At 38.1% G+C, this 26,394-nt stretch overlaps 1 protein-coding gene across 1 annotated transcript in view; it reads left to right on the top strand.

The window, feature by feature from the left end:
* The window catches only part of ABCA13 (ATP binding cassette subfamily A member 13), a 572,876-nt gene that overhangs the window by 70,565 nt on the left and 475,917 nt on the right, over positions 1 to 26,394 (top strand). Inside the window, 4 exon segments of the mRNA XM_064290236.1 lie at positions 8,433 to 8,563; positions 16,659 to 16,792; positions 18,390 to 18,554; positions 20,241 to 20,440. Of these exon segments, the coding sequence (XP_064146306.1) occupies positions 8,433 to 8,563; positions 16,659 to 16,792; positions 18,390 to 18,554; positions 20,241 to 20,440 (630 nt within the window).

Below are 26,394 nucleotides of genomic sequence, written 5' to 3'. Positions count from 1 at the left end.
CTTGTCTGAAGAGTTGGCTTTGAGAATGGTTCTTGTCTTAGGCTAACAGAAGGTCTGGGGACCATGACCTCTGGGGTCCTTTCAGTCTCAGTCAGACCATTAAGTCTGGTCTTTTTATGAGAATTTGGGGTCTGTACCCCACTGCTCTCCTGCTCCCTCAGGGGTTCTCTGTTGTGTTCCCTGCCAAGGCAGTCATTGGTTGTAGCCGGGCACCATCTAGTTTTTCTGGTCTCAGGCTGATATAGTCTCTGGTTTATGTGGCCATTTCTGTCTCTTGGGCTCATAATTACCTTGTGTCCTTGGTGTTCTTCATTTTCCTTTGCTCCAGGTTGGTTGAGACCAATTGATGCATCATAGAAGGCCTCTTGCATGCATTAAAGACCCCCGATGCCACTCTCCAAAGTGGGATGCAGAATGTTTTCTTAACAGATTTTATTATGACAATTGACTTAGATGTCCCCTGAAACCATGGTCCCCAAACCCCGCCCCTGCTATGCTGGCCTTCGAAGGGTTAAGTTTATTCAGGAGACTTCTTTGCTTTTGGTTGAGTCCAGTTGTGCTGACATCTCCTTGCATTGTGTGTTGTCTTTCCCTTAAAATAGTTCTTGTCTACTACCTAATTAATGAATAACCCTCTGCCTCTCTCCCTCCCCACTCTCGTAATCATGAAAGAATATTTTCTTCTCCGTTTAAACTATTTCTTAAGTTCTTATAATAGTGGTCTAATGCAGTATTTGTCCTTTTGCTACTAATTTCACTCAGCATAATGCCTTCCAGATTCCTCCATGTTATGAAGTGTTTCACAGATTCATCATTGTTCTTTATGCATGCATAGTATTCCATTGTGTGAATATACCATAATTCATTTATCCATTCATCCATTGATGGGCACCTTGGTTGCTTCCATCTTTTTGCTATTGTAAACAGTGCGGCAATGAACATGGATGTGCATGTATTTGTTCATGTAAAGGCTCTTATTTCTCTAGGATATATTCCAAGGAGTGGGATTCCTGGATCATATGGTAGTTCTATTTCTAGCTTTTTAAGGAAGTGCCAAATCGATTTCCAAAGTAGTTGTACCATTTGACATTCCCACCAGCAGTGCATGAGTGTTCCAGTCTCTCCACAACCTCTCCAAGGTTTATTATTTTGTGTTTTTTGGATTAATGCAAGCCTTGTTGGTGTGAGATGGAATCTCATTGTAGTTTGATTTGCATGTCTCTAATAGCTAATGATCGTGAACATTTCCTCATGTATCTGTTAGCTACCTGAATGTCTTCTTTAGTGAAGTGCTTGTTCATATCATTTGCCCATTATTTTAATTGGGGTTTTTATCTTTTTATAGTTGAGTTTTGGCAGTATCATGCAGATTTTAGAGATCAGGTTCTGATCTGAAATGTCATAGCTAAAAACTTTTTCCAAATCTTTAGGTAATCTTTTTACTCTTTTTGTGAAGTGTTTAGATGAGCATAGGTGTTTGATTTTTTTGGAGCTCCCGGTTACCTAGTTTCTCTTCTGGTGTTTCTGCATTGTTAATAATGTTTTGTATTCTGTTAATGCCATGTATTAGGGATCCTAGCATTGCCCCTATTTTTTCTTCCATGATCTTTATCGATTTAGATTTTATATTTAGGTATTTGATCCATTTTGAGTTCATTTTTGTGCATGGTGTGAGGTATGGGTCTTGTTTCATTTTTTGCAGATGGATATCCAGTTATGCCAGCACCGTTTGTTAAAGAGACTGTCTTTTCGCCCTTTAACAGACTTTGGGCCTTTGTCAAGTATCAGCTGCTCATGTGTAGATGGATTTATCTGGATTCTCAATTCTGTTCCATTGGTCTATGTATCTGTTGTTGTACCAGTACCAGGCTCTTTTGACTACTGTGGCAGGATAACAGGTTCTAAAATTAGGTAGAGTAAGTCCTCCCACTTTTTTCTTCTTTTTCAGTAATGCTTTAATATCGGAGGCCTTTTTTTCTTTCCATATGAAGTTGGTGATTTGTTTCTCCATCTTATTAAAATATGTCATTGGAATTTGGATAGGAATTGCATTGTATGTATAGATCGCTTTTGGTAGAACAGGTATTTTTACAATGTTAAGTCTTCCTATCCATGAGCAAGGTATGTTTTTCCTCTTATGTAGGTCTCTTTTGTTTTCTTGCAGTAGTGTCTTGCAGTTTTCTTTGTATAGGTCTTTTATGTCTCTGGTAAGATTTATTCCTAAGTATTTTATCTTCTTGGGGGCTACTGTAAATGGTATTGATTCGGTGATTTCCTCTTCGATGTTCTTTTTGTTGGTGTAGAGGAATCCAACTGATTTTTGTATGTTTATCTTGTATCCCGATACTCTGCTGAACTCTTCTATTAGCTTCAGTAGTTTTCTGGAGGATTCCTTAGGGTTTTCTGTGTATAAGATCATGTCATCTGCAAATAGAGATACTTTTATTTCTTGCTTACCAATCTGGATGACCTTATTTCTTCATCTAGCCTATTTGCTCTGGCTAGGACCTCCAGCACAATGTTGAATAAGAGCAGCGATAAAGGGCATCTGTGTCTGGTTACCATTCTCAATTGGAATGCTTTCAGATTCTCTTCATTTAGGATGATGTTGGCCCTTGCTGTTGTATAAATGCCCTTTATTATGTTGAGGAATTTTCCTTCTATTCCTATTTTGCTGAGAATTTTTATCATGAATGGGTGTTGGACTTTGTTAAATGCCTTTTCTGCATGAATTGATAAGATCATGTGGTTCTTATCTTTTATTTGTATGATGGATTACATGAATGGTTTTTCTAATATTGAACCATCCCTGCATACCTGTATGAATCCCACTTGGTTATGGTGAATTATTTTTTTGATGTGTTGTTGAATTCTATTGGCTAGAATTTTGTTGAGGATTTTTGCATCTAAGTTCATGAGGGATATTGGTCTGTAATTTTCTTTTTTTATGATGTCTTTACCTTGTTTTGATATCAGAGATATGCTGGCTCCACAGAATGGGAGTATTCCATCCTATTCTATGCTCTGAAATACCTTTAGTAGTAATGGTGTTACCTCTTCTCTGAAAGTATGGTAGAACTGTCCAGTGAAGCTGTCTGGGCAAGGGCTTTTTATATGTTGGGAGATTTTGATTACTTTTTCAATCTCTTCCTCTGTTATGAGTCTATTTAGTTCTTGTGCCTCTGTGTTAGTTTAGGTAGGTAGTGTGTTTCTAGAAATTCATCCATTTCTTCTAGGTTTTCAATTTTTTTTTGGAGTACAGGTTTTCGTAGTAATCTGATACGATGCTTTTAATTTCATTTGGGTCTGTTGTAATATCACCTATCTCTTTTCTTATTTAGGTTATTTGCTTCCTGTCCTGTTTTTCTTTTGTAAGTTTGGCCAATGGTTTATCAATTTTGTTAATTTTTTCCAAGAACCAGCTTTTGTTCTTGTTAACTCTTTCAGTTGTTTTTCTGTTCTCTATTTCATTTATTTCTGGTCTAATTTTTATTATTTGCTTTCTTCTGTTGACTGAGGGTTCCTTTTGTTGCTCTCTTCCTACTTGTTTAAGTTGTAGGGATAATTCTTTGATTTTGGCCCTTTCTTCTTTTTGTATGTGTGCGCTTATTGATTTAAATTAACCACTGAGCACTGTTTTAGCTGAGTCCCAAAAGTTCTGATAGGAAGTGTTTTCACTGTCATTGAATTCTATGAATATCTTTATTCAATACTTAATGTCTTCTATAATCTAGTCGTTTTTGAGCAGAGTATCGTTCAGTTTCCAAGTGTTTGATTTCTTTTTCCTGCTTTTCCTGTTATTGATTTCCACTTTTATGGCCTTATGGTCAGAGAAGATGCTTTGTAATATTTCGATGTTTGGGATTCTACTAAGGCTTGCTTTATGACCTAATATGTGGTCTAATCTAGAGAATGTTCCATGTGCACTAGAAAAGAATGTATACTTGGCTGCTGTTTGATGGACTGTTCTATATATGTCTATGAGGTCAGGTTGGTTGATTGTGGCATTTAGATCTTCTGTGTCTTTATTGAGCTTCTTTCTGGAAGTCCTATCCTTCACCGAAAGTGGTGTGTTGAAGTCTCCTCCTATAACTGTGGAGCCGTCTATCTCACTTTTTAGTGCTGTTAGAGTTTGTTTTATGTATCTTGCAGCTCTGTCACTGGGTGCATAAATATTTAATACGGTTATATCTTCTTGGTATATTGCCCCTTTAATCATTACATACTGTCCTTCCTTATCCTTTGTGGAGTATTTAACTTTAAACTTTATTTTGTCAGAAATTAATATTGCCACTACTGCTCTTTTTTGATTGTTGTTTGCTTGATATATTTTTTTCCACCCTTTGAGTTTTAGTTTGTTTGTGTCTCTAAGTCTAATGTGTGTCCCTTTTAGGTAGCATATAGATGGATCGTGTTTCTTAATCCATTCTGTCACTCTCTGTCTATTGGTGCCTTTAGTCCATAGTCCATTTACATTCAGCATAATATATATATATTTTTTATAATTATGGATAGGTATGAGTTTAGTACTGTCATTTTGATGTCTTTATTTATGTGCTGTTGACAGTTTCTTTTTCCCACTTAATTTTTTGTGCTGAGTAGTTTATGTATTAGCTTTTCCTCTTATTTGTTGTTGTTGATTTAGTTTCTGCTGAGTCTCTATTTTTTTCTTGTATTTTATTTTGGTGAGTAAGATAGTCTCCTTTGTGGTTACCTCAATATTTACCCCTATTTTTCTAAGTTTAAACCTAACTTTTATTTCTTTATATCGCCTTGTCTTCCTGTCCATGTGAATGATCTATGACTATGTTTCTTAGTCCCTCTTTATTGTTTTAATGTTGTCTTGTTTTACGTAATGACATCCCTGTTTCTCTGTTTTGAGCATTTTTTTTATCTTGATTTATTTTTGTGATTTCCCTATCTGGGTTAACATCTGGTTCCTCTGTCTTGTGTTCTAGTCTTGAGTTGATATCTGATATTAGTGACTTTCTAACCAGAGAACTCCCTTTAGTACTTCTTGTAGTTTTGGTTTGGTTTTTACGAATTCCCTAAACTTCTGTTTATCTGGAAATGTCCTAATTTCACCTCACATTTGAGAGACAGTTTTACTGGATATATGATCCTTGGCTGGCAATTTTTTTTCCTCCTGTGCTTTATACACATGATCGTCTTGCCTTCTTGCCTGTGTCATTTCTACCAAGTAGTCTGAGCTTATTCTTATTGACTCTCCTTTGTAGGTGAGTTTTTGTTTATCCCTAGCTGCTCTTAAAATTCTCTCTTTATCTTTTGTCTTGGCAAGTTTGACTATAATATTCATTGATGACTTTCTTTTGAGATCTACCTTATGTGAAGTTCAGTGAGCATCTTGAGTAAATATCTTCTCATCTTTCACGATATCAGGGAAGATTTTTGCCAACAAATCTTCAAACATTTTCTCTGTATTTCCAGTTATCCCTCCCTGTGCTGGTACTCCTATCTCTCCTAGGCTATTTCTCTTGATAGAGTCCCACATGATTCTTAGGGTTTCTTCATTTTTTTAAATTCTTTTGTCTGATTTTTCTTCAAGTACATTTGTGCCAAGTGTTTTATGTTCTGTCTCACTAATTCTTCCTTCCACGTCTTCAATTCTTCTCCTCTTAGTTTCTATTGAGTTGTCTTATTCTGTAGTTTTATTGTTAATCTTCTGAATTCTGATTGCTGTCTCTCTATGGATTCTTGCAGCTTGTTAAATTTTTCATTATGTTCTTGAATAAACTTTTTAATTTCTTGAACTGCTTTATGTGTGTGTTCCTTGGCTTGTTCTGCGTATTGCCTGATCTCCTTCCTGATGTCTTCAAGAGTTCTGTGTATTGATCTTTTTGTATTCTGCATCTGGTAATTTCAGGAAGGCACCTTTATTCAGAAGATCCCTTGTTTCTTTGTTGAGTGCTTGTTGAAGCAATCATGGTCTGCTTTTTTATGTGATTTGATATTGACTGTTGTTTCCATGCCATCTATAAGTTATTGTATTAGTTTATTTTATGTTTGCTTACTGTATCTTAGCTTCTTGCTTTGTTTTGTTTTAATATGCCCAAATAGGTTGCTTGAGTGAGCTAGCTTGATTATTTTTGCCTTTGAAGCTCTAACATCCTGTCACCAGATGGCTAGAGCTGTTATCAGGCATATAAGCCTAGGAGTTCATTCACTTTTCTTGTATGGATTCAGCTCGTGTGTCCAGGTAGGTGGTCATCAAGTGTGTGGTACAGGCTCTAAGGAAATGTTTGACGAAAGAAGAAAAACACTCATGGTATGGTCTCCCTGAAATGACTGGAATTTTACAAACAACATCATTCCTCATCTATCTATATAAGTATTTTACATAGTGCAGTAACATTGTCCAGAGCATATTTCCCTTTATTTCCAAAATTTAACAGGATAGCATTAACATTTCATATGCTCCTGTAGTCTTCGCATGATCTTTTTTTAATGGGTACAAAGTATTCCAGATGGTAAAGTACTGTATGCTATCATTTAGTTAATAGTTCTAGTGTTGAACCTTTGATGGTTTCTAAATTTTTCACTATTAGGGACATGACATGGATATAAGAATTTAAACTGTTTTCTTAATAAACTGTGTGTAGTTGCCCAAAATATCAGCTGGAATAGATCAGTTCAGTTGTTTCCGTTTTACAATTCAGTAAGTTAAACAGTGGTCTTGAATAATACATATCACATGGAAATCACCTTTGTGAGGATGCCTTCCCAAGGTGACTTTCACACATTTTCAGCAGCAAGGTATTTTCCCCCCCTAATTGAATACTTTTGTGTAAATCTATTTCATTTTATTAGTAAAAGTTGATATTGTTTTCAGATTATATCTGTTACTATAACTGCTGTCACTGAGACCAATCAGCTCTGCCGTTAGACCAGGGTAAGGGAGCCCTTTGCTCATGGATCAGGGAGTTGTCCATGGGGCTAAGATGATGTGTCCACAGAGCTCCTGCCTCCTCTGACTTCCCTTCACCTTGGAATTCCCTGCCCCAGTGACCCTGAGTCTACTTCCAGAGCTTGTGCAGACCTCTTTCCTTGTAGATCTTATCTCTAGTATGTGCATAGCTAGACCTGAGGGATGATTGAGAGTCAGCTGCAGCTGTTGGCAGAAGGAAGAAGTAGGGGGATGAGATTGGTACTTGACTGTGCAAGCTGGAAAGCCCACATATGTGCAAATGAATCCCCTGAGGTACAGGGTTGTGTCAAGGGCTTAAGGAAGAATACAATAGGTAGGTGGGAGTGAGGGGAGGGATGGGCTGAGGGCTGGGGTTGGTGCTCTTTGAACCACCACAAATTCTAACTTTGAAGCCAGTCTTCAAGTTGTTCTAAAGGTGTATTTGTCAATGTAGGCAAGTGAAACAGTATTGGCAGTTTGTTAGCTTAAGTCATAACTCATATCTTTGAACATAGCTAGTTGCCTCATTTGTATTCTTGGAGATATTAGGGTGGACAATGAGAATACAGCCATTTTGAGAGAGAAACAATGTGAAATCAGAAAGTAATGTGTTAATTGTCCCATATCGCTTTAGCATCAATTTTATTGACAAGACATCAGATCTGCATTTATAGAGATAAGTATTTGCAAGTGGCACCAGTTTTCAATGGTACATCTTGTACTCATGGGAAATTTTTCAGTTACACAAAAATGACTTGACAGAGTTTATTTAATAAGAAGATACAAGGAAACAATCTATTTGGAAGTACAACTTATGTATAGTTGGTCTCATATTGCTAAAATTGAGTTATATACCAACTTTGAATGTATTTTTCTAATTTATAATTTTTAGCAAAATTATTTATAAAATGGACATATGTTAAAAAAAATGATAAAACCACATACATGTAGATCCCCTGAAGCCTCTTGCTCTATGAAATGCAGCTTAGAAATCACTAATTGAACCTACCCATATTTGGATCCATGGGTTAAGAGAGAATGGAGTGATTGGTGTACATGGCATTTCAAGACATTGCCCTCCAAGCATTACACTGATTATCTGAATTTTGAAGCAGCAAGTCTGATTGTTCATTTGTTTTCTGGGAAAACAACACTTCACAACCTGGCTGGCCTCATAGGCTGCCTGTCTGGGACAGGAAAAACCCAGCTGGAGCCTAAGAAAGATCTATGGGTGAGCAAACCCCAGTCGAGTCTTCTATCAAAAAAAAAAAAAGGGAGTTGGCCAAAGTTCTCAAGTGTTCCAAGGGAGGGTTCTAACTCTTACAGTTAGGCCCTTGTCCAGGGGTTTTGGGTTGCATTTAAAGCCATAATCACCACGGAGGTATAAATGGTCCAGCTACTCCTCATACAGGAATGGGAGCCCAATAGGTAGGATGTAAATAAACGTGGAATTGATGCTAAATTGTTTTGCTAACCACTAATTCATTCTGCTTTTTTTTTTCCCTAGTTCCTTAACATCCCTAGAAGATTTAGATTGGCTGCCATTCAACCACACACTCTCCAAGGTTTTTGAGTCTATACTAAACGTGACCATTTCCACACTGACATTTCTGCAGGAACATGGAGTAGCAGTCACTGGTAAGGGAACTGTATAGCTATTGCCAATTTTTAAATGATTCATTATTTAAATTGTTTGACAATCCACATATAGCTAAAATGCTGTTCAAAAGAGGGAACTAATTAAAATATCAAATGCTATGGTGATGGCTGCACAACATAATGCATGTTCTTAATGTCACCGAATTGTCCCTATAAAAATGTTGAAATGACAAATGTTTTGCCATATATATTTGTACCATAGTTAAAAAAAATAGTTGCTAAACGTTTACGGTGTGCCAGGTAATGTGCTGCTAAAGAATTCAAAGATGAATAAGTTCCACGACAGGTCTCAGATCTCAAAATGTAGTACAGACAAAGAGTTAAACAAATGGATCTGTGGCTGGCAAACTACGTAACTATTTTTATAAGACTTCATGAGTTAAAAATGGTTTTTACAGATAAACATTTGTGATCAATTTGATGATAGGAAACACTAACTTTGAACCCCAATTAAGAGAAATGTTATTCCCCTCCAAAAGAATTCCAGTCTTCTCACTAGCAGACCTGTACTACAAAAAAAATGTATTCAATTGAATTTTGTCAATAAAAATACTGTGGAAAAAATATCAAATACAAAGAAGAATCAATTATTTGTGTTAAGAGTAGATAGGACTAGATCAAAATGGTTAAATTAAAATTGATTTTGGCTTATTTTCTACCATGGTTGAAATTCTGCAGTCATTGCTAGTAAAAATGAGTTTTAATAAACAAACGGATTTAAACATTCTCTAACTTGATATTTTCTAAGATTAGACATATCACTGGTTCTGTGATTTTAATCTTTTCTCTCTCCTGAACCCTTAATAGGAGGAAATATTAACAGACAGTAAAGCTAATGAGAGGAGGCAGGTTGATGTGGACTTGAATAAGAAGCTCTTCCATGGGAGAAGGAATGGAATTATCTAGCTCTTTTCTCAAATCAGTATATTATTTCCCAAACTATCAACTTGACTGGAACCTTTTACTTTTAATTCCCTCTTTCTCTTTTTCCTTTTCTCCATCTCTTTCTCTGAGGGAAATACAGGGAGAAAACATTTGGAACTAGAATTCATCCATCCATTCATCCTTCCATCCATCCATTTATTCATTTTCTCATTCAGTAAACACTTACTGAGCACTTTCTATAAACCAAACACTGTCCCAGACAGCGGGAATAAAAATCTGAATAAGACATGCTTCCTGCTTTCAGGGAACTCATGTTTAGTTAGGGGAGAAACGTGCCAATAAAGAAAAAAACAGAGGCCATGGAGTAGGGATCTGGTATCTTTCTCAGGAAAAGCTTCAAGGAGGAGTTTTGAAGGATGAGTTAGACTTCACCAAAGAGAACAGGGCACCAATGCCTATGTGTCAGTACCAGGAGGTAAGAGGGAGCTCTGGGTGTTTGACCTTCAGTGTGGGTGGAGTACAGTGGGTGATGGCAGGAGAGAGCCTGGGAAGGGAGCCTGGTCCAGATCACAAAGACTATTACAGCAATACAATTAGAGCTGTATTATAGTGCTCTGGTGGCACAGTGGTTAAGAGATCAGCTGCTAACCAAATGGTTGGCAGTTCAAATCCACCACCTGCTCCTTAGAAACCATATGGGGTGGTTTTGCTCTGTCCTATAGGGTCACTATGAGTCAGAATCAACTCGGTGACAAGAGGATTTTTTTTTCTTTTTATAGAAAGATATTGATACTCCTGGGAAGGTGTGAAGGGTGGAATGGAGGCAGGCAAGCCTGTAGGTCATGAGCCCAGGGATCAAATCCTTACTTGGCTATTTACTTACTTTATTATGAGATCTCTTAACTACTTTCCAGGTTTCAGTTTCCTAACATTTATAATGAAAGAGTTACTTACAGAAATATCTTTTTTAGCCCATTCCAGCCCTAATGTTTTTAGATTCTCAGATTTTTTTTTCTCTAAGGAATAACCTAACATGATACCAACCCCACTTCACCTTCCACCCAGCCCCAGTTTCTTTTTGTTCCCGTATAGGGAAGACCCCCATAGTGAGAAAAGCTTTCTCTGTTCATTCTGTTAGAGAGAAGCCAGCATGTAGGTCATTAATATTTAACTTGTTTTTCACCTTAGATTAATTGCTTAGAAATCTTAAAATCCAGAAGTGGGGTGAGAAACACAAAAAAGAGTTCATTGATATCTGCCTAATGACCTCAGGTTATATAAACTTATTTGGAAGCCTAAGTTTTTGTACAAGGAGTGGTTAAAGCAATTGACTGCTAACTAAAAGCTCTGCAGTTCGAAACCACTAGCAGCTCTGTGGGATAAAGATGTTGCAGTCTATTCCATAGAGATTTACAGCCTTGAAAACCCTATGGAGTTGCTATGAGTTGGAATTGACTCTATGGCAGCGGGTTGGTTGGTTGGTAAATTTTTGTATATCATCCAAATTAAACAATTTATTTACTTTACAATTGCAAATGTAATTACAGCTAAGAATGTCATTAAAATAAGCTATTTTCTACCAACTTGTCAGTAAGTCAGAGAATGAATACTATTACGAAACACAGTTCTCAAGGCAACTCAAAATGGCCTTCGTTTCTCTTGTTTCTGAGAAAAAAATTCTTTTGCCAAAAGAGCAGATTGCAGTGTCAAGGGAAAGGAATGGATCATGTCAGTGAGCCAAGTCACATTATATTCATTGAAATTGTTAATCAGCATATTCTTGACTCTGTTATTAAACAATGAATTTCAGAATCTAAGTTTTCTTTCATATATTAACAATTACTTTATAGTTATATACCCATTCATAGACTTGATGTTACTATTTTTTTTTTCTCTTCTTTTTGGAAACCTTTGGATAATTCCAGCCCATTCTGAGAGCAGGAAAGATTAGTGGTCAGAAGTCAAGTTTTGGAATTAGATTGTCTGAGTTTGAATCATAGTTTAAGCTAGAAATAATACCTTGTTGTTGTTACTTGCCATCGAGTCTACTCTGACTCATGGCAACCTTATGTATAATAGAAAGAAACATCGACCTGTTCTGTGTCATCTTCACGATCATTGGTATGTTTGAGTCTAGTATCATGGCTATTGTGTCAATCCATCTTATTGAGGGTTTCCCTCATTTTCATTGGCCCTCTAGCAAACATGATGTCCTTTTCTAGCAAGTGGTCTTTCCCAATGACACGTTTAAAGTAAGCAAGTTGTCTCTCAATATTCACTTCTAAGGAAGATTCTGGTTGTATTTCTTCTAAGACTATATACATATACATATATATATATGTATTTTTTTGCTCTTCTGGCAGTCCACAGTATATTCAATATTCTTTGCCAATGCTACAGTTCAAATGCATCAATTCTGTATTCCTTTTTCATTATCCAACTTTCTTATGCATATGAGGTGATTGAAAAGACCATGGCTTGGGTCAAGCACACCTTATTCATCAAAATGACACCTTTACTCCTTAAAACTTTAAAGAGTTGTTTTTTTTTTTTTTTTTGCAGCAAATTTGCCCAATGAAATACATCATTTGATTTCTTGACTGCTTCTTCCACTGATGTTGATTGTTGATCCAAGTAGAATGAAGTAATTGACAATTTCAATTTCTTCTCCATTTATCATGATGTTGCTTATTGGTCCAGTTGTGAAGACTATTGTTTTCTTTACATTCAAGTGAATGGGACCCTAAATGACTAAATTCAGGGTGTCACCTTAATGACTTTAAATGTTAGCTTCCTTCTCTCTAAAAAGGGGATAACAACAGTACCTGACTTATAGCGTTTCTAGAGAACAGGCCTCACATGGGAAATGTAGCCTAGGTCCTGGTACATCTTCAACATAAAATAAATGATAGTTTAAACATTAGAATCAATCTTTTTCTTTCCCAGGATGCCATGCAAAGAAAATAAGACTGTAAACTAAGAGTCTGGTTTCTGTCCTATCTTTAGTAAATTCCTGAAACCCTCTTTGACTTAGTTATTCTTTGTAAATGGTATGATTATACCTTTTCTATAGATTTCAGACATTTAAGGATTACATGAGACCATGTATGTGAAAATGGTTTTACATCGCTAGGCAAGTGCAGGCACTTAGGAGATGATTGTGAATCACACTGTTAAACTATCTAGTTGCTGAGTTTTAGATAAAGTTTCACCTTGGAATTTATGTTTCAATTGCTAGGTTATATTCCCGAGAGATTTTGTCAAACCTTGGGAGTCTTGGGCTTTTATTTAGGCTGTGCCACTTTTAGCTGATGTTGTTGAGTTGATTGGGTAGATTGTGAGTTTTATATCATGATTCCTTCTCTTAAAACCCACCCCTGCTGTCCTTCTCTTAGGGGGACATTTTCCTATGACTTTAAATCATCTCTGGAAACACAGTTTTAAAGACTCCACAGTATTTTGTTTTGAATACACCATAATTTATCCTTTTCCCTGTCGCTAGATGCTTAGAGGGTTTTCAATATTTAATCATTTTAAAGCTAATGGAATAACATCATTGTATATCAATTTTTCCACCACTTGTTTGTCAGATTATCTTACTGTGGTGGCTTGCATGTTGCTATTTTGCTAGAGGCTATGCCACCGATATTTCAAATACCAGCAGTGTCACCTATAGTGGACAGGTTTCAGTGGAGCTTCCACTCACAGAATAGGAAGAAGGACCTGGTGATCTACTTCCAAAAAAAAAAAAAAATTGACCAGTAAAAACCTTATTAATGGCAGTAGAACGTTGTCTGATATAGTGCCGGAAGACGAGTGCCTCAGGTTGGAAGTCACTCAAAATATGACCGGGTAAGAACTGCCTCCTCAAAATTGAGTCGACCTTAATGGTGATGATGGAGTCAAGCTTTTGGAACCTTCATTTGTTGATGTGGCACAACTCAAAATGAGAGCAAACAGCTGCAAGCAGCCATCAATAAATGAAACAGGCAATGTAAGTAGAATGGTCTAGAAAAATTGGAAATTGTTAAAAATGAAATGAAATGCTTGAAGGTCAATGTCCTAGGCATTAGTGAGCTGAAATAGACTGGTATTGGCCATCTTGAATCAGACAATCATATGGTTTACTATGACAGGAATGACAAATTGAAGAGGAATGGTGTCACATTCATTGTCAAAAAGAACATTTCAAGATCTATCCTAAAATACAACACTGTCAGTGATAGGAAAACATCCATACTCTTACAAGGAAGACTAGTTAATATGACTATTATTCAAATTTATGCACTAAACACTAAGGCCAAAGAAAAAGAAATTGAAGATTTTATCAACTTCTGCAGTCTGAAATTGATAAAACATGCAATCAAGATGCATTGGTAATTAATGTTGATTGGAATATGAAAGTTCAAAGCAAAGAAGAAGGATCAGTAGTTGGAAAATAGGATCTTGGTGATAGAAACAATGCTGGAGATTTCCTGACAGAATTTTGCAAGACCAATGACCTATTCATTAGAAATTCCTTTTTTCAGCAACATTAATGGTGACTATACACATGGACTTTGTCAGATGAAATACATAGGAATCAAATCAAATACATCTGTGGAGAAAGATGATGGAGATACTCAATTCATCAGTCAGAACAAGGCCAGGAGCCAACTGCGGAACAGACCATCAACTGCTTATGTGCAAGTTCAAGCTGAAGCTGAAGGAAATTAAACCAAACCCAAGAGAGCCAAAGTATGACCTTGAGTATATCCCACCTGAACTTAGAGTCCATCTTAAGAACAGATTTGGCACACTGAACACTAATGACTGAAGATCAGGCAAGTTGTCGGATGACATCAAGGACATCATACATGGAGAAAACAAGAGGTCATTAAAAAGACAAGAAAGAAAGAAAGGACCCAAATGGATGTCAGAAGAGACTCTGAAAATTGTTCTTGAACATAGGTTAGCTAAAACGAATGGAAGAAATAATGAAGTAAAAGAGTTGAACAGAAGATTTCAAAGGCTTGATAAGACTAAGTGAAGTATTATAATGAAATGTGCAAAGACCTGGAGATAGAAGACCAAAAGAGAAGAACATGCTTGGCATTTCTCAAGCTGAAAGAACTGAAGGAAAAATTCAAGACTTGAGTTGCAATGCTGACAATTCTGTGGGTAAAATATTGAATGATGCAGGAAGCATCAAAAAAAGGTAGGAGGAATACATACAATCACTCTGTCAAAAATAATCGGTCAATGTTCAACCATTTTACCCAAAAAAAACCCAGTGCTGTCGAGTCAATTCCAACTCATAGTGACCCTACAGGACAGAGTAGAGTAGGAGGTAGTATATCATTAAGAACCCATTGTACTGATGGAAGAAATCCAGCTGCACCGAAGACATCGGCAAAAAAACATGGCTCCAGGAGTTAAGATGTTCCAGCCAACAGATGTAACCCTGGAAGTGCCCACTTGTCTATGCCATGAAGTTTTGAAGATAGCTACCTGGCCAACCAACTGGAAGACATGCATATTTGTGCCCATTCCAAAGAAAGGTGATCTAACAGAATGCAGAAATTATTGAACAATATCATTAATATCACTTGCAATTAAGATTTTGCTGAAGATAATTTTAAAAAGGTTAAAGCATTACTTTGAAAGGAAACTGCCAGAAATTCAAGCTGGATTCAGAAGAGGATGTGGAACGAGGGACATCATTGCTGATGTCAGATGGACCTTGGCTGAAAGCGGGAACTACCAGGAAGGTGTTTACCTGTGTTTTATTGACTATGCAAAGGATTCAACTGCATGGATCATAACAAATTATGGATAGCATTGTGAAGAACAAGAATTCCAGGACATTTAACTGTGCTCAAGTGGAACCTGTACATAGACCAAGAGACAGTTGTTTGAATGGAACAACTGGTTTAGAGTCAGGAAAATCTTGCGACCAGGTGGTATCCTTTCACCATACTTATTCAATCTGTATGTTGAGCAAACAATCTGAGAAGCTGGACTATATGATAAAGAACCTGGCATTGGGATTGGAGGAAGACTCATAAACAACCCGTGACATGCAGATGACACAACCTTGCTTGCTGAAAGTGAAGAGGACTTGAAGCACTTACTGATGAAGCTCAAAGGCTACAACCTTCAGTATAGATTACATTTTAACATATAGAAAGCAAAAAATCCTCACAATTGGACCAACAAGAAACATCATGATAAATGGAAGAAACATTGAAGTTGTTAAGGATTTTATTTTATTTGAACCTACAATCAACAACTATGTAAGCAGCAGTCATGAAATCAAAGGACGTATTGCATTGGGCAAATCTGCTGCAAAAGACTTTTAAATTGTTAAAAAGCAAAGATACCACCTTGAGGACTAAGGTATGTATGCCTGACCCAAGCCATAGTATTTTCAATCACCTTTGTATGCATGCAAAAGCTGGACAATGAATAAGGAAGACTGAAGAAGAATTGACGCCTTTGAATTATGGTGTTGGCAAAGAAACACTGAATATACCATGGACTGCCAGAAGAACGAACAAATCTGTCTTGGAAGAAGTACAGCCAAAATGCTCCTTAGAAGGATGGTGTAACTTGGTGTTAAGTACTTTGGACCTGTTATTAACAGGGACCAGTGCCTGGGGAAGGACATCATGCTTAGTAAAGTATGCAGTTAGTGAAAAAGAGGAAGACCTTCAAAGAGATGGATTGACACAGTGGCTGCAACAATGAGCTCAAACATAGCAATGATTGTTAAAATGGCACAGGATAGGGCAATGTTTCATTCTTTTATACATAAGGTTGCTATGAGTTGGAAATGACTCGATGGCACCTATCAATAAAAAAATATTAATTTTTGTTCATGTATCTTAATAAGTTTCTGAGATAGATTTGTACATATGAAATTACTGGTTTCATTAATTTGAATTTTATAAGGCTTTTGAAATATATTATCAAATTATGATCTAGAAATTTTGCAATCATTTATGCGAGGGAGCATGGGCCATCTCACCACACTTTCAATAGTATCGAGTACTAGCTTCTGTTCTCTTTTCCTATTTGATAGCCCAAATGGTATTTTGTCTTCAATTGCTTTGCTTTTTGAAACAAAGATGGCAGTTTTTCTGAATTACATTGAACATGTCAAAATGTTAAAACAACTGACTGTATAAAACATCCTCTTATTTCATAGAGTCAGGATACAACCTATCCTTGAAGGATATGGTGTGGAATCCACAGCTGGTCCAGTCTGATCTGAAATCCCGATTTGGTTTTGATGAACTTCACTCAGAACGAATCCTGAATTATTCAGCTGAACTAAAGGAGGTACCCATGTTTGATTTGTCACCGACAGTGAATGTAGAATGATATGGTACAGGACAGGGCGGGTGGTGGCAATGGGAGACAGTGGAGGATAGGAGAGTTCTCCATTAAAATCTGAGCTCTTTGGACATAGTGGAACCCTGCTATCACTTTTCCCCTACCTTATGTATTTTTCCCAGCACTCAAAGGCAGTTTGGAAGTAATAGGGCACTTCACTGCTCTCGGAACAAATGGGAACCGGCCAGGTCAGGTTGGGGGGGGGTGGTGATCATCTGAAGACTAGCGTCTGAAGCATAGGAAGACTAGACATCTTCTGGACAGGAAGATGGGGCAGCAGCAGGAGCGTGGGGTGGCCCATGACATGTTTCTCCAGGCAGACAGATGATTATCTTTAGGAGGTGAAAGTTCTGGACCACAGCTAGACTTACCAGGTTTGAACCACACTTTCCAAACTGTGCACAGTGTGGAGGTTGGCCAAGACAACTTCTCAGGAGTTGGCCCCCTGATATCCCTGAAGCTCTGGGAGGGATATTATCTGCAGTTTCCTTTCTTCACATCAGCTCATGAGTGAGCACTTTTGCCTTGGATGGCACAGAATCCAAGAGCTACACGTCTGTCTCCCTTTAGTCCACTGACCCCTTTTCGAAACCCCACCTCCAAGGTGAGAGTTTTTCTGCTGCAGCTTTTTGGTCAGGCTTGAGCTACTGAATGTTTGGAGAAGAGCAACCTTCTCCTTTTAGGGGACTCACCCCACATGAATGGCATATAGCAGGGTAAATACCTATTTCCCTTTGGGGCCTCTGTGCATTCCTACACCCAAGAGTTTCTGGTAGCACTTTTCCATCTAAATGCTGTCACTGTTTTTTGTGCATACAGCTGCTTTTGACCCTTGGATTTGCACGTCCCCTTCTCTCCTGTCCTCTCTGTATTTCAGTGTCCTGGGAGTCTCATTTTCCCTGTCTGAGGCTATGCTGACCCCTCCCACTGAATTTGTGGTCTTAGTCTGGGGTGTGGGCTGCTGGCCTGCCATCCACACACAGCCTGCTGACTTACATGCTGGCGTGGCATTGGAGAATCTGGTCCACTGGGCAGGGGTCATACTTGGATGCGATACAAGCAGTTTCTTGCTTCTTATCTCATACCCGCCTGCCGTCACACAATTTTATTAACCACCCACCTCCTGTAGGGCTTAAAATTGTGACCCAGAAACTCCATTTGAAAGCTCTCAATTCCATCTTTTTTTGATATTTAGAAAAGAAATTGTTCCTTGTTCCAAGCAAAGCGAATTTGTTAACACAAAATATCAGTTAAACCGAGTCAGCCCATGTTTGCTTTTGGCACAAGTGTGAGGATATCCTGCCCTAGTCATTGATCTTGAGAAGTAGCTGCTCCTATTGATTCTAGATTATCCTGAAAAATGTAATTAATTTTCCTCCTCTCTTCAAGGTAACTTTACATAGACCTCATAAGCAACAATCCTGATCCCTATTACTTCTTCAACCAAGCAAAATTTACTTTTGTAAGATTATGGTATTATTCTTAGGAGAGAACTGTTCTAGAAAAAGGCTTCACTTGTACATATTTTCCATACCCTTGCCAGATTCCCACAGACAGGTTGTTAGAGTGGATGGTGTGTTCAGCCTTGTTCAGCACATCAGAGGATGAAACTGGTGGAGAGGGTCACCCTGGAGACTGTGATTCCAAGTGGTCAGAAGCCAAAGACTATCTTGTCCATGCAGTTAGCTGGCTCCAAGTCTACAAACAGGTATTCAATATGAAAGCCATTCTTTCCTAATATGTGCTATTATAAAAATACGAAGAATGCTCAAATCCACTCATGTTTTCCCACATCTTTCAACTGTTGGCTTATATGTCCTTCCCAGAAAGTCCTAAGGATTCCAACATCCTGGTTATGTACAACTTATACTGTGTACACAACACCAGGTCACAACTCATAAGGCCCTCCGTATTCACTTGACCAAAAATTCCATCTTGGCCTGCTGGAAGACTTTGGTTTACAAAAATAATCTGGCTGCTCAGAGGTTCCTAAAACCACAATGTATTATTGATATGTGAGATTTTCACCAGGGCTATTTTGATTGCTGGTATTTTAGCATCCGTGCATCATTTTGAGTACTTATCTGACTTTTCCTCACTTCAGTGTTAACAAGAAGCACAGGGAACCACCAGTGACTATGACTTAAAAGTAAATAGCCAGGTGGCTACAGTTAGCTTTTGTCAGAAGTGCTTTCTGTTGCACAGTGCCTGCTAAGCACCTGCAGATACTACAGTGATTATTATTGATGACCTCAGAAGCCCACGATGGCCATGGCTAGTTCAAAACTTTCAGTTTTGGGGGAGGATCTGGAGAAGGAGCGAAGCAGAGGCCCACATGACAATTACTTTCCATTTGCTTTATCAAGCATTATATTTCCCATTGCAAAGAACATACCTCACCAACTTTTCTTTCCTAATATGTATCGCTGGTAAAGGTCATAATCTCAAACAGTGGAGAAAACATTGTTAAAAAAATATAGGTGTCATTGTAAACTAGGAGCCCTGGTAGAACAGTGGTTAAGCGCTTGGTTGCTAACCAAAACATCTATGGTTTGAATCCAACAGCTGCTCCACAAAGAAAAAGACCTGGTGATCTACTCCGGTAAAGATTTCATCCTAGGAAACCCTATGGGGCAGTTCTACTCTTTCATATAGGGTCGCTATGAGTTGGAATTGGCCAACAGCGCACAACAGCAATGTTATAAACTTGGTAGCACTTAAATCTATCTGGCAGTAAAATGATCAAGTGATGGCATTAATGTGACCAGCAGCAAAAAGCCTGTGTGCTTTGTATATTAGCTAAATAACTTACATTCATGGTTAATTGAGGATTATTTAGCACGTGTAAATGCCCATCAAGCATTTCACTGTGATATATTGTTTGGGCATTACTGATCTATTTTGGTGTAAATATTGATGATAAACTGCAATACTAATTGCCTTTACTGTCATCATCCTCAAGTCCTTGACCAAAAGTGGTATTTAATAATGATGTATTAATTAATGTATATATATTTTTATATATTCAAAGTATATTAATGTATTTATGTTCTCCTTTTTTTTTTTTAAGCATGTCAGCATGTTCTACTTGCTTAGTTTTTAGATAGTATTTTATTTCTTAAGGAGTTTGTGTTGTTGCCTTCTGTTTTGGGAATAGTAATTAGGGAATGAAAGAGGGAAATACGGACAAATTTTAAAAGTTACATGCATACATTGTTGCAATTTAAAATCATTAACTTCTGAATAGAAGCTAACTCATAACACAATTAGAACAGAATTTCAATGTGCCAGCAAAATAAAAATTGAATGTGGTCTAGCATGAATTTCCTAACCAATTACTATGCTTTTTAATTTATTTTTATTAGTGATAATATTTTTGTTTTTGAATTTGCAGGTGCTTGATCAGGGGCAAAAGGGTGACCTCCTTGAGAAGATGCTCACGGGGACTGGGCAATGCCTGGAGACCCTCAGGGATCAGTTTGAGGTGGAGAGCAAGCCATGGAAGGTGGCAGAAGCTTTGCACTCTCTGCTTCTCCTGTTGAATGACAGCTTGGCAGCAGATGGCACAAAAGGCAGCCATAAATCTCCAAAGATGTAAATCACATTTTCCTGTTTTATTATTTATTAGACTTGTTGTTAGGTGCCATTGAGTTGGTTCCAACTCATAGCGTTCGACAGGACGGAACACTGCCTGCCCAGTCCTGTGCCATCCTCATAATCATTGTTATGCTTGAGCCCATTGTTGCAGCCACTGTGTCAATCCATTTCATTGAGGGTCTTCCTCTTTTCTGCTGCCCCTCTGCTTTACCAAGCATGATGTCCTTCTCCAGATAACAATTCCAAATTATTTGAGAAAGTGTCTCGCCATCCTCACTTCTAAGCAGCATCCTGGCTGTACTTCTTCCAAAACAGATTTGTTTGTTCTTCTGGCGGTCCATGGAATATTCAATATTCTTTGCTAGTACAGTAATTCAAAGGCGTCAATTCTTCTTTCGTCTTCCTTATTCATTGTCCAGCTTTCACATGCATATGAGGCAATTGAAAACACTACAGCTTGGGTCAGGTGCACCTTAGTCCTTAAAGTGACGCCTTTGCTTTTTAACAATTTAAACAGGTCTTTTGCAGCAGATTTGCCCAATGCAATGTATTAGACTAATGACGCTAAATTCTAAAGAATACATGATGATACTGCTTAGAAATGAATTCTGTAAAATGACACCTAGACATTTAATTCCTAGTTAGCAAGTAGAAAATCCAGTAATTTCATTGTGGGCCATCACCATGATGGTAACTATTTTCAGGAATCCTGATGCCTTTTTAGATGCTAAAAACAATCCAAAAGGGCAATAATAGTTGAGAAGTTGCCAACTTCCTGGATTTTAGGTTGCATACCTTTGCTATTGTTTTTTCTTAAATAATTTTTATTGTGCTTTAAGTGAATGTTTACAAATCAAGTCAGTCTGTCACATATAAGCTTATATACACCTTACTCCATACTCCCACTTACTCTCCCCCTAATGAGTCAGCCCGCTCCCTCCTTCCAGTCTCTTCTTTCATGATGATTTTGCCAGTTTCTAACCCTCTCTACCCTCCCATCTCCCCTCCAGACAGGAGATGCCAACACAGTCTCAATTGTTCACCTGATACAAGTAGCTCACTCTTCATCACCATCTCTCTCCTACCCATTGTCCAGTCCCTTCCATGTCTGATGAGTTGTCTTCGGGAATGATTCCTGTCCTGGGCCAACAGAAGGTTTGGGGACCATGACCGCCGGGAGTCTTCTAGTCTCAGTCAGACCATTAAGTCTGGTCTTTTTATGAGAATTTGGGGTCTGCATCCCACTGTTCTCCTGCTGCCTCAGGGGTTCTCTGTTGTGCTCCCTGTCAGGGCAGTCGTTGCTTGTGACCGGGCACCATCTAGTTCTTCTGGTCTCAGGATGATGTAAGCCTCTGGTTCATGTGGTCCTTTCTGTCACTTGGGCTCAGAGTTATCGTGTGACCTTGGTGTCCTTCATTCTCCTTTGATCCAGGTGGGTTGAGACCAATTGATGCATCTTAGATGGCCGCTTGTTAGCATTTAAGACCCCAAATGCCACAGTTCAAAGTGGGATGCAGAATGTTTTCATAATAGAATTATTTTGCCAATTGCCTTAGAGGTCCCCTTAAGCCATAGTCCCCAAACCCCCGCCCTTGCTCCGCTGACCTTTGAAGCATTCATTTTATCCCAGAAACTTCTTTGCTTTTGGTCCAGTCCAATTGAGCTGACCTTCCGTGTATTGAGTATTGTCCTTCCCTTTGCCTAAAGTAGTTCTTATCTACTAACTAATCAGTAAATAACCCTCTCCCACCCTCCCTCCCTCCCCCCCTCATAACCACAAAAGTATGTGTTCTTCTCACTTTATACTATTTCTCCAGATCTTATAATAGTGGTCTTATACAATATTTGTCCTTTTGCCTCTGACTAATTTCACTCAGCATAATGCCTTCCAGGTTCCTCCATGTTATGAAATGTTTCACAGATGCCTTGCTGTTCTTTATCGATGCATAGTATTCCACTGTGTGAATATACCATTATTTATTTAACCATTCATCCATTGATGGACACCTTGGTTGCTTCCAGCTTTTTGCTATTATAAACAATGCTGCAGTAAACATGGGTGTGCATATATCTGTTCGTGTAAAGGCTCTTATTTCTCTAGGGTATATTCCGAGGAGTAGGATTTCTGGGTTGTATGGTAGTTCTATTTCTAACTTTTTAAGAAAATGCCAGATAGATTTCCAAAGTGGTTGTACCATTTTACATTCCCACCAGCAGTGTATAAGAGTTCCAATCTCTCTGCAGCCTCTCCAACATTTATTATTTTGTGTTTTTTGGATTAATGCCAGCCTTGTTGGCGTGAGATGGAATCTCATCGTAGTTTTAATTTGCATTTCTCTAATGGCTAATGATGGAGAGCATTTTCTCATGTATCTGTTAGCTGCCTGAATATCTTCTTTAGTGAAGTGTATGTTCATATCCTTTGCCCACTTTTTGATAGGGTTGTTTGTCTTTTTGTGGTTGAGTTTTAACAGAATCATATAGATTTTAGAGGTTAGGCGCTGGTCAGAGATGTCATAGCTGAAAATTTTTTCCCAATCTGTAGGTGGTCTTTTTACTCTTTTGGTGAAGTCTTTAGATGAGCATAGGTGTTTGATTTTTAGAAGCTCCCAGTTATCTGGTTCCTCTTCGTCATTTTTGGTAATATTTTGTATTCTGTTTATGCCTTGTATTAGGGCTCCTAACATTGTCCCTATTTTTTCTTCCATGATCTTTATTATTTTAGTCTTTATGTTTAGGTCTTTGATCCACTTGGAGTTAGTTTTTGTGCATGGTGTGAGGTATGGGTCCTGTTTCATTTTTTTGCAAATGGACATCCAGTTATGCCAGCACCATTTGTTACAAAGACTATCTTTTTTTTTTATTAACTTTTATTGAGCTTCAAGTGAACGTTTACAAATCAAGTCAAACTGTCACATATAAGTTTATATACACCTTGCTCCGTACTCCCACTTGCTCTCCCCCTAATGAGTCAGCCCTTCCAGTCTCTCCTTTCGTGACAATTTTGCCAGCTTCCAACTCTCTATCCTCCCATCCCCCCTCCAGACAGGAGATGACAACACAGTCTCAAGAGAAAGACTATCTTTTCCCCAATTAACTGACACTGGGCCTTTGTCAAATATCAGCTGCTCATATGTGGATGGATTTATATCTGGGTTCTCAATTCTGTTCCATTGGTCTATGTGCCTGTTGTTGTACCAGTACCAGGCTGTTTTGACTACTGTGGCTGTACAATATGTTCTAATATCAGGTAGAACGAGGCCTCCCACTTTCTTCTTCTCTTTCAGTAATGCTTTACTTATCCGGGGCTTCTTTCCCTTCCATATGAAGTTGGTGATTTGTTTCTCCATCACATTAAAAAATGTCATTGGAATTTGGATCGGAAGTGCATTGTATGTATAGATGGCTTTTGGTAGAATAGACATTTTTACTATGTTAAGTCTTCTTATCCATGAGCAAGGTATGTTTTTCCACTTATGTAGGTCCTTTTTAGTTTCTTGCACTAGTACTTTTATTTGTATAGGTCTTTTACATCTTTGGTAAGATTTATTCCTAAGTATTTTATCTTCTTGGGGGCTACTGTGAATGGTATTGATTTGGTGATTTCCTCTTCAATGTTGTTTTTGTTGATGTAGAGGAATCCAAGTGATTTTTGTATGTTTATCTTATAACCTGAGACTCTACCAAACTCTTCTATTAGTTTCAGTAGTTTTCTGGAGGATTCCTTAGGGTTTTCTGTGTATAAGATCATGTCACCTGCAAATAGAGATAATTTTACTTTTTCCTTGACAATCTGGATGCCCTTTATTTCTTTGTCTAGCCTAATTGCTCTGGCTAGGACTTCTAGCACAATGCTGAATAAGAGCGGTGATAAACGGCATCCTTGTCTGGTTCCCGTTCTCAAGGGAAATGCTTTCAGGCTCTCTCCATTTAGAGTGATGTTGGCTATTGGCTTTGTGTAAATGCCCTTTATTATGTTGAGGAATTTTCCTTCAATTCCTATTTTGCTGAGAGTTGGTATTTGTTCTGAAGTGAACAATCATATTTTAGATGTACTTTTATATAAGACACTACCTGTTTTCATATTTATTTTAAAATTGGCATAGATGCTATTTTTACATGAGGTCCAGAAATATTTTAGAAGTGGGAAAAAGTGAATCTTGTTCATTTTTGAAAACATAAAATTATATATATATTTTTTATATTTTAAGATAACCAAAATTTATTCACCAAAATGGCTGATGCTGTCACAACACTGGAATTTTTTTCTCCAGTATGTCTGGGAGTTTGTTGTAAGTTGGTAAACTTTATTGCCCCCGTGAAGTTAAGGAACTCCCTGGAAGAGAGCAGTAAGATTTCTCAAACCCACAGATCACAGAAACTCTTCTTTGTCCTGTACATTGAAGAGAGCATTGTGATGTCAAAATTTTATGCGGCAGCTTTTTTTTTTATGATATACATAACAAGAGCAACTCTAAACATTTGTAACTCTTCCAAATTTTCTGGAATCAAGTTAGAAAACAGTATCTGGCTTTTGGAGAAACAGTTAGCTAGACTTCCTTGCTGGTCTGCTTGGGTTACTGTTTTAAAACATAAAATTAAGTCTCTGCCTCTTTAATGCATTTTAATAGAAACGTCATGTTATGTCACCTTAATTTTCCCCAAACCCTCAAATGCACCCTCCCATTTTGTCCAGGGTCCTGTGCCTGCTCCCTGACAGATAAGAGGTGAGAGGATACTAGGAAATCCTGCGTGGCTCTTGTTTCATAAAGGGAATGTTAGGCATCATCAAGTTGATTTTGACTCCTAGTGATCTCACGACTGAGTAGAGCTGCCCCATAGTGTTTTCTAGACATTAAAAGTGCCTGGCTGCTAACTGAAAGTTGACGGTTTGAACCCACCAGCCGCTCCACGGGAGACAAGACCTGGTGTTCTACTCTCATAAAGATTAAAAAAAAAAAAAAATACAGCCTAAGAAATCCTATAAGGCAGTTCTACTCTGTCCTATAGGATGAGACAGAGTACAGGAGTTGCAACTGACTTGACGGCATATAATACAACAACCACAAATTTTTACAGGGACAGATCACCAGACCTTTCTTCCACAGAGCTGCTGCATGGGTCCCAACCGCAAACCTCTTAGTCAGCAGCAGAGCTCATAACCATTGTGCAACTAGGGCTCCTCATAGAGGGATTAAGAAAGTGAAATATTAAACCCACCCTAAAAAAAAAAAAAAATTTTTTTTTTTAAGAACTCAGGCTTGAGTACCCTAACTCTTCCCTGATCCCATACAAAATTTTCACACACACTTCAGGGTCACAAAGATGGCCCAAACATAGCTTTGTGACCCTTCTGGTATGTGTGGGGTGTATGATCGAGCTTTTGAGCCCCCATTTCTCCTTCCAGGGCCTTTCGTTTTAGATAATAGCAAAACTGCCTCCCTGTGGCTATCTGGGTAACAAGCAACTGTGTCAACTGTGCCACTCTTGGGCCCTCGGTTCATCTTCCTAGGCCTCCTTATTAGTGATGACATCACTACATGGCTTCTAAGGTGCTTGCTTTCTAGTTAGAAACCTCTTTGTCTGCTGGAGCCCTGGTGCAGAATTCAATGGCCCTGTTCTTCATCTGTAAAGAAGAGATGATTCTGCTCACTTCGTTAGGTTGTTACATGGGTTATCAGTGAGAATCCTTGTGTCGAGAGTGTCCCACATTTTGTAGACACTCATAAATTTGGCTGATAAATATTTCACTGACATCGGTTTATCTCGCTTTTGAAACTCTCCCCCCTCCAACCTTCTTTTTACAAGTTCACTGGTTTTCATACACAGGTGTCCCTTCATACATACCTCTAACATGCTGCCATTTGTTTTGTTGATATTATTTTTGGTGTATAGGCTTTTTATTTTCCTTTTGTATGGAGCCGTGAGTCCCCTTCCAGCAGGCGTAATCC

Source organism: Loxodonta africana, chromosome 8 (assembly GCF_030014295.1).
Source record: "Loxodonta africana isolate mLoxAfr1 chromosome 8, mLoxAfr1.hap2, whole genome shotgun sequence".
In the NCBI taxonomy this organism is placed as follows: Eukaryota; Metazoa; Chordata; class Mammalia; order Proboscidea; family Elephantidae; genus Loxodonta; species Loxodonta africana.
The sequence above is the reverse complement of the archived record's forward strand: the minus strand, read 5'-3'. Positions and strand labels throughout refer to the sequence as shown.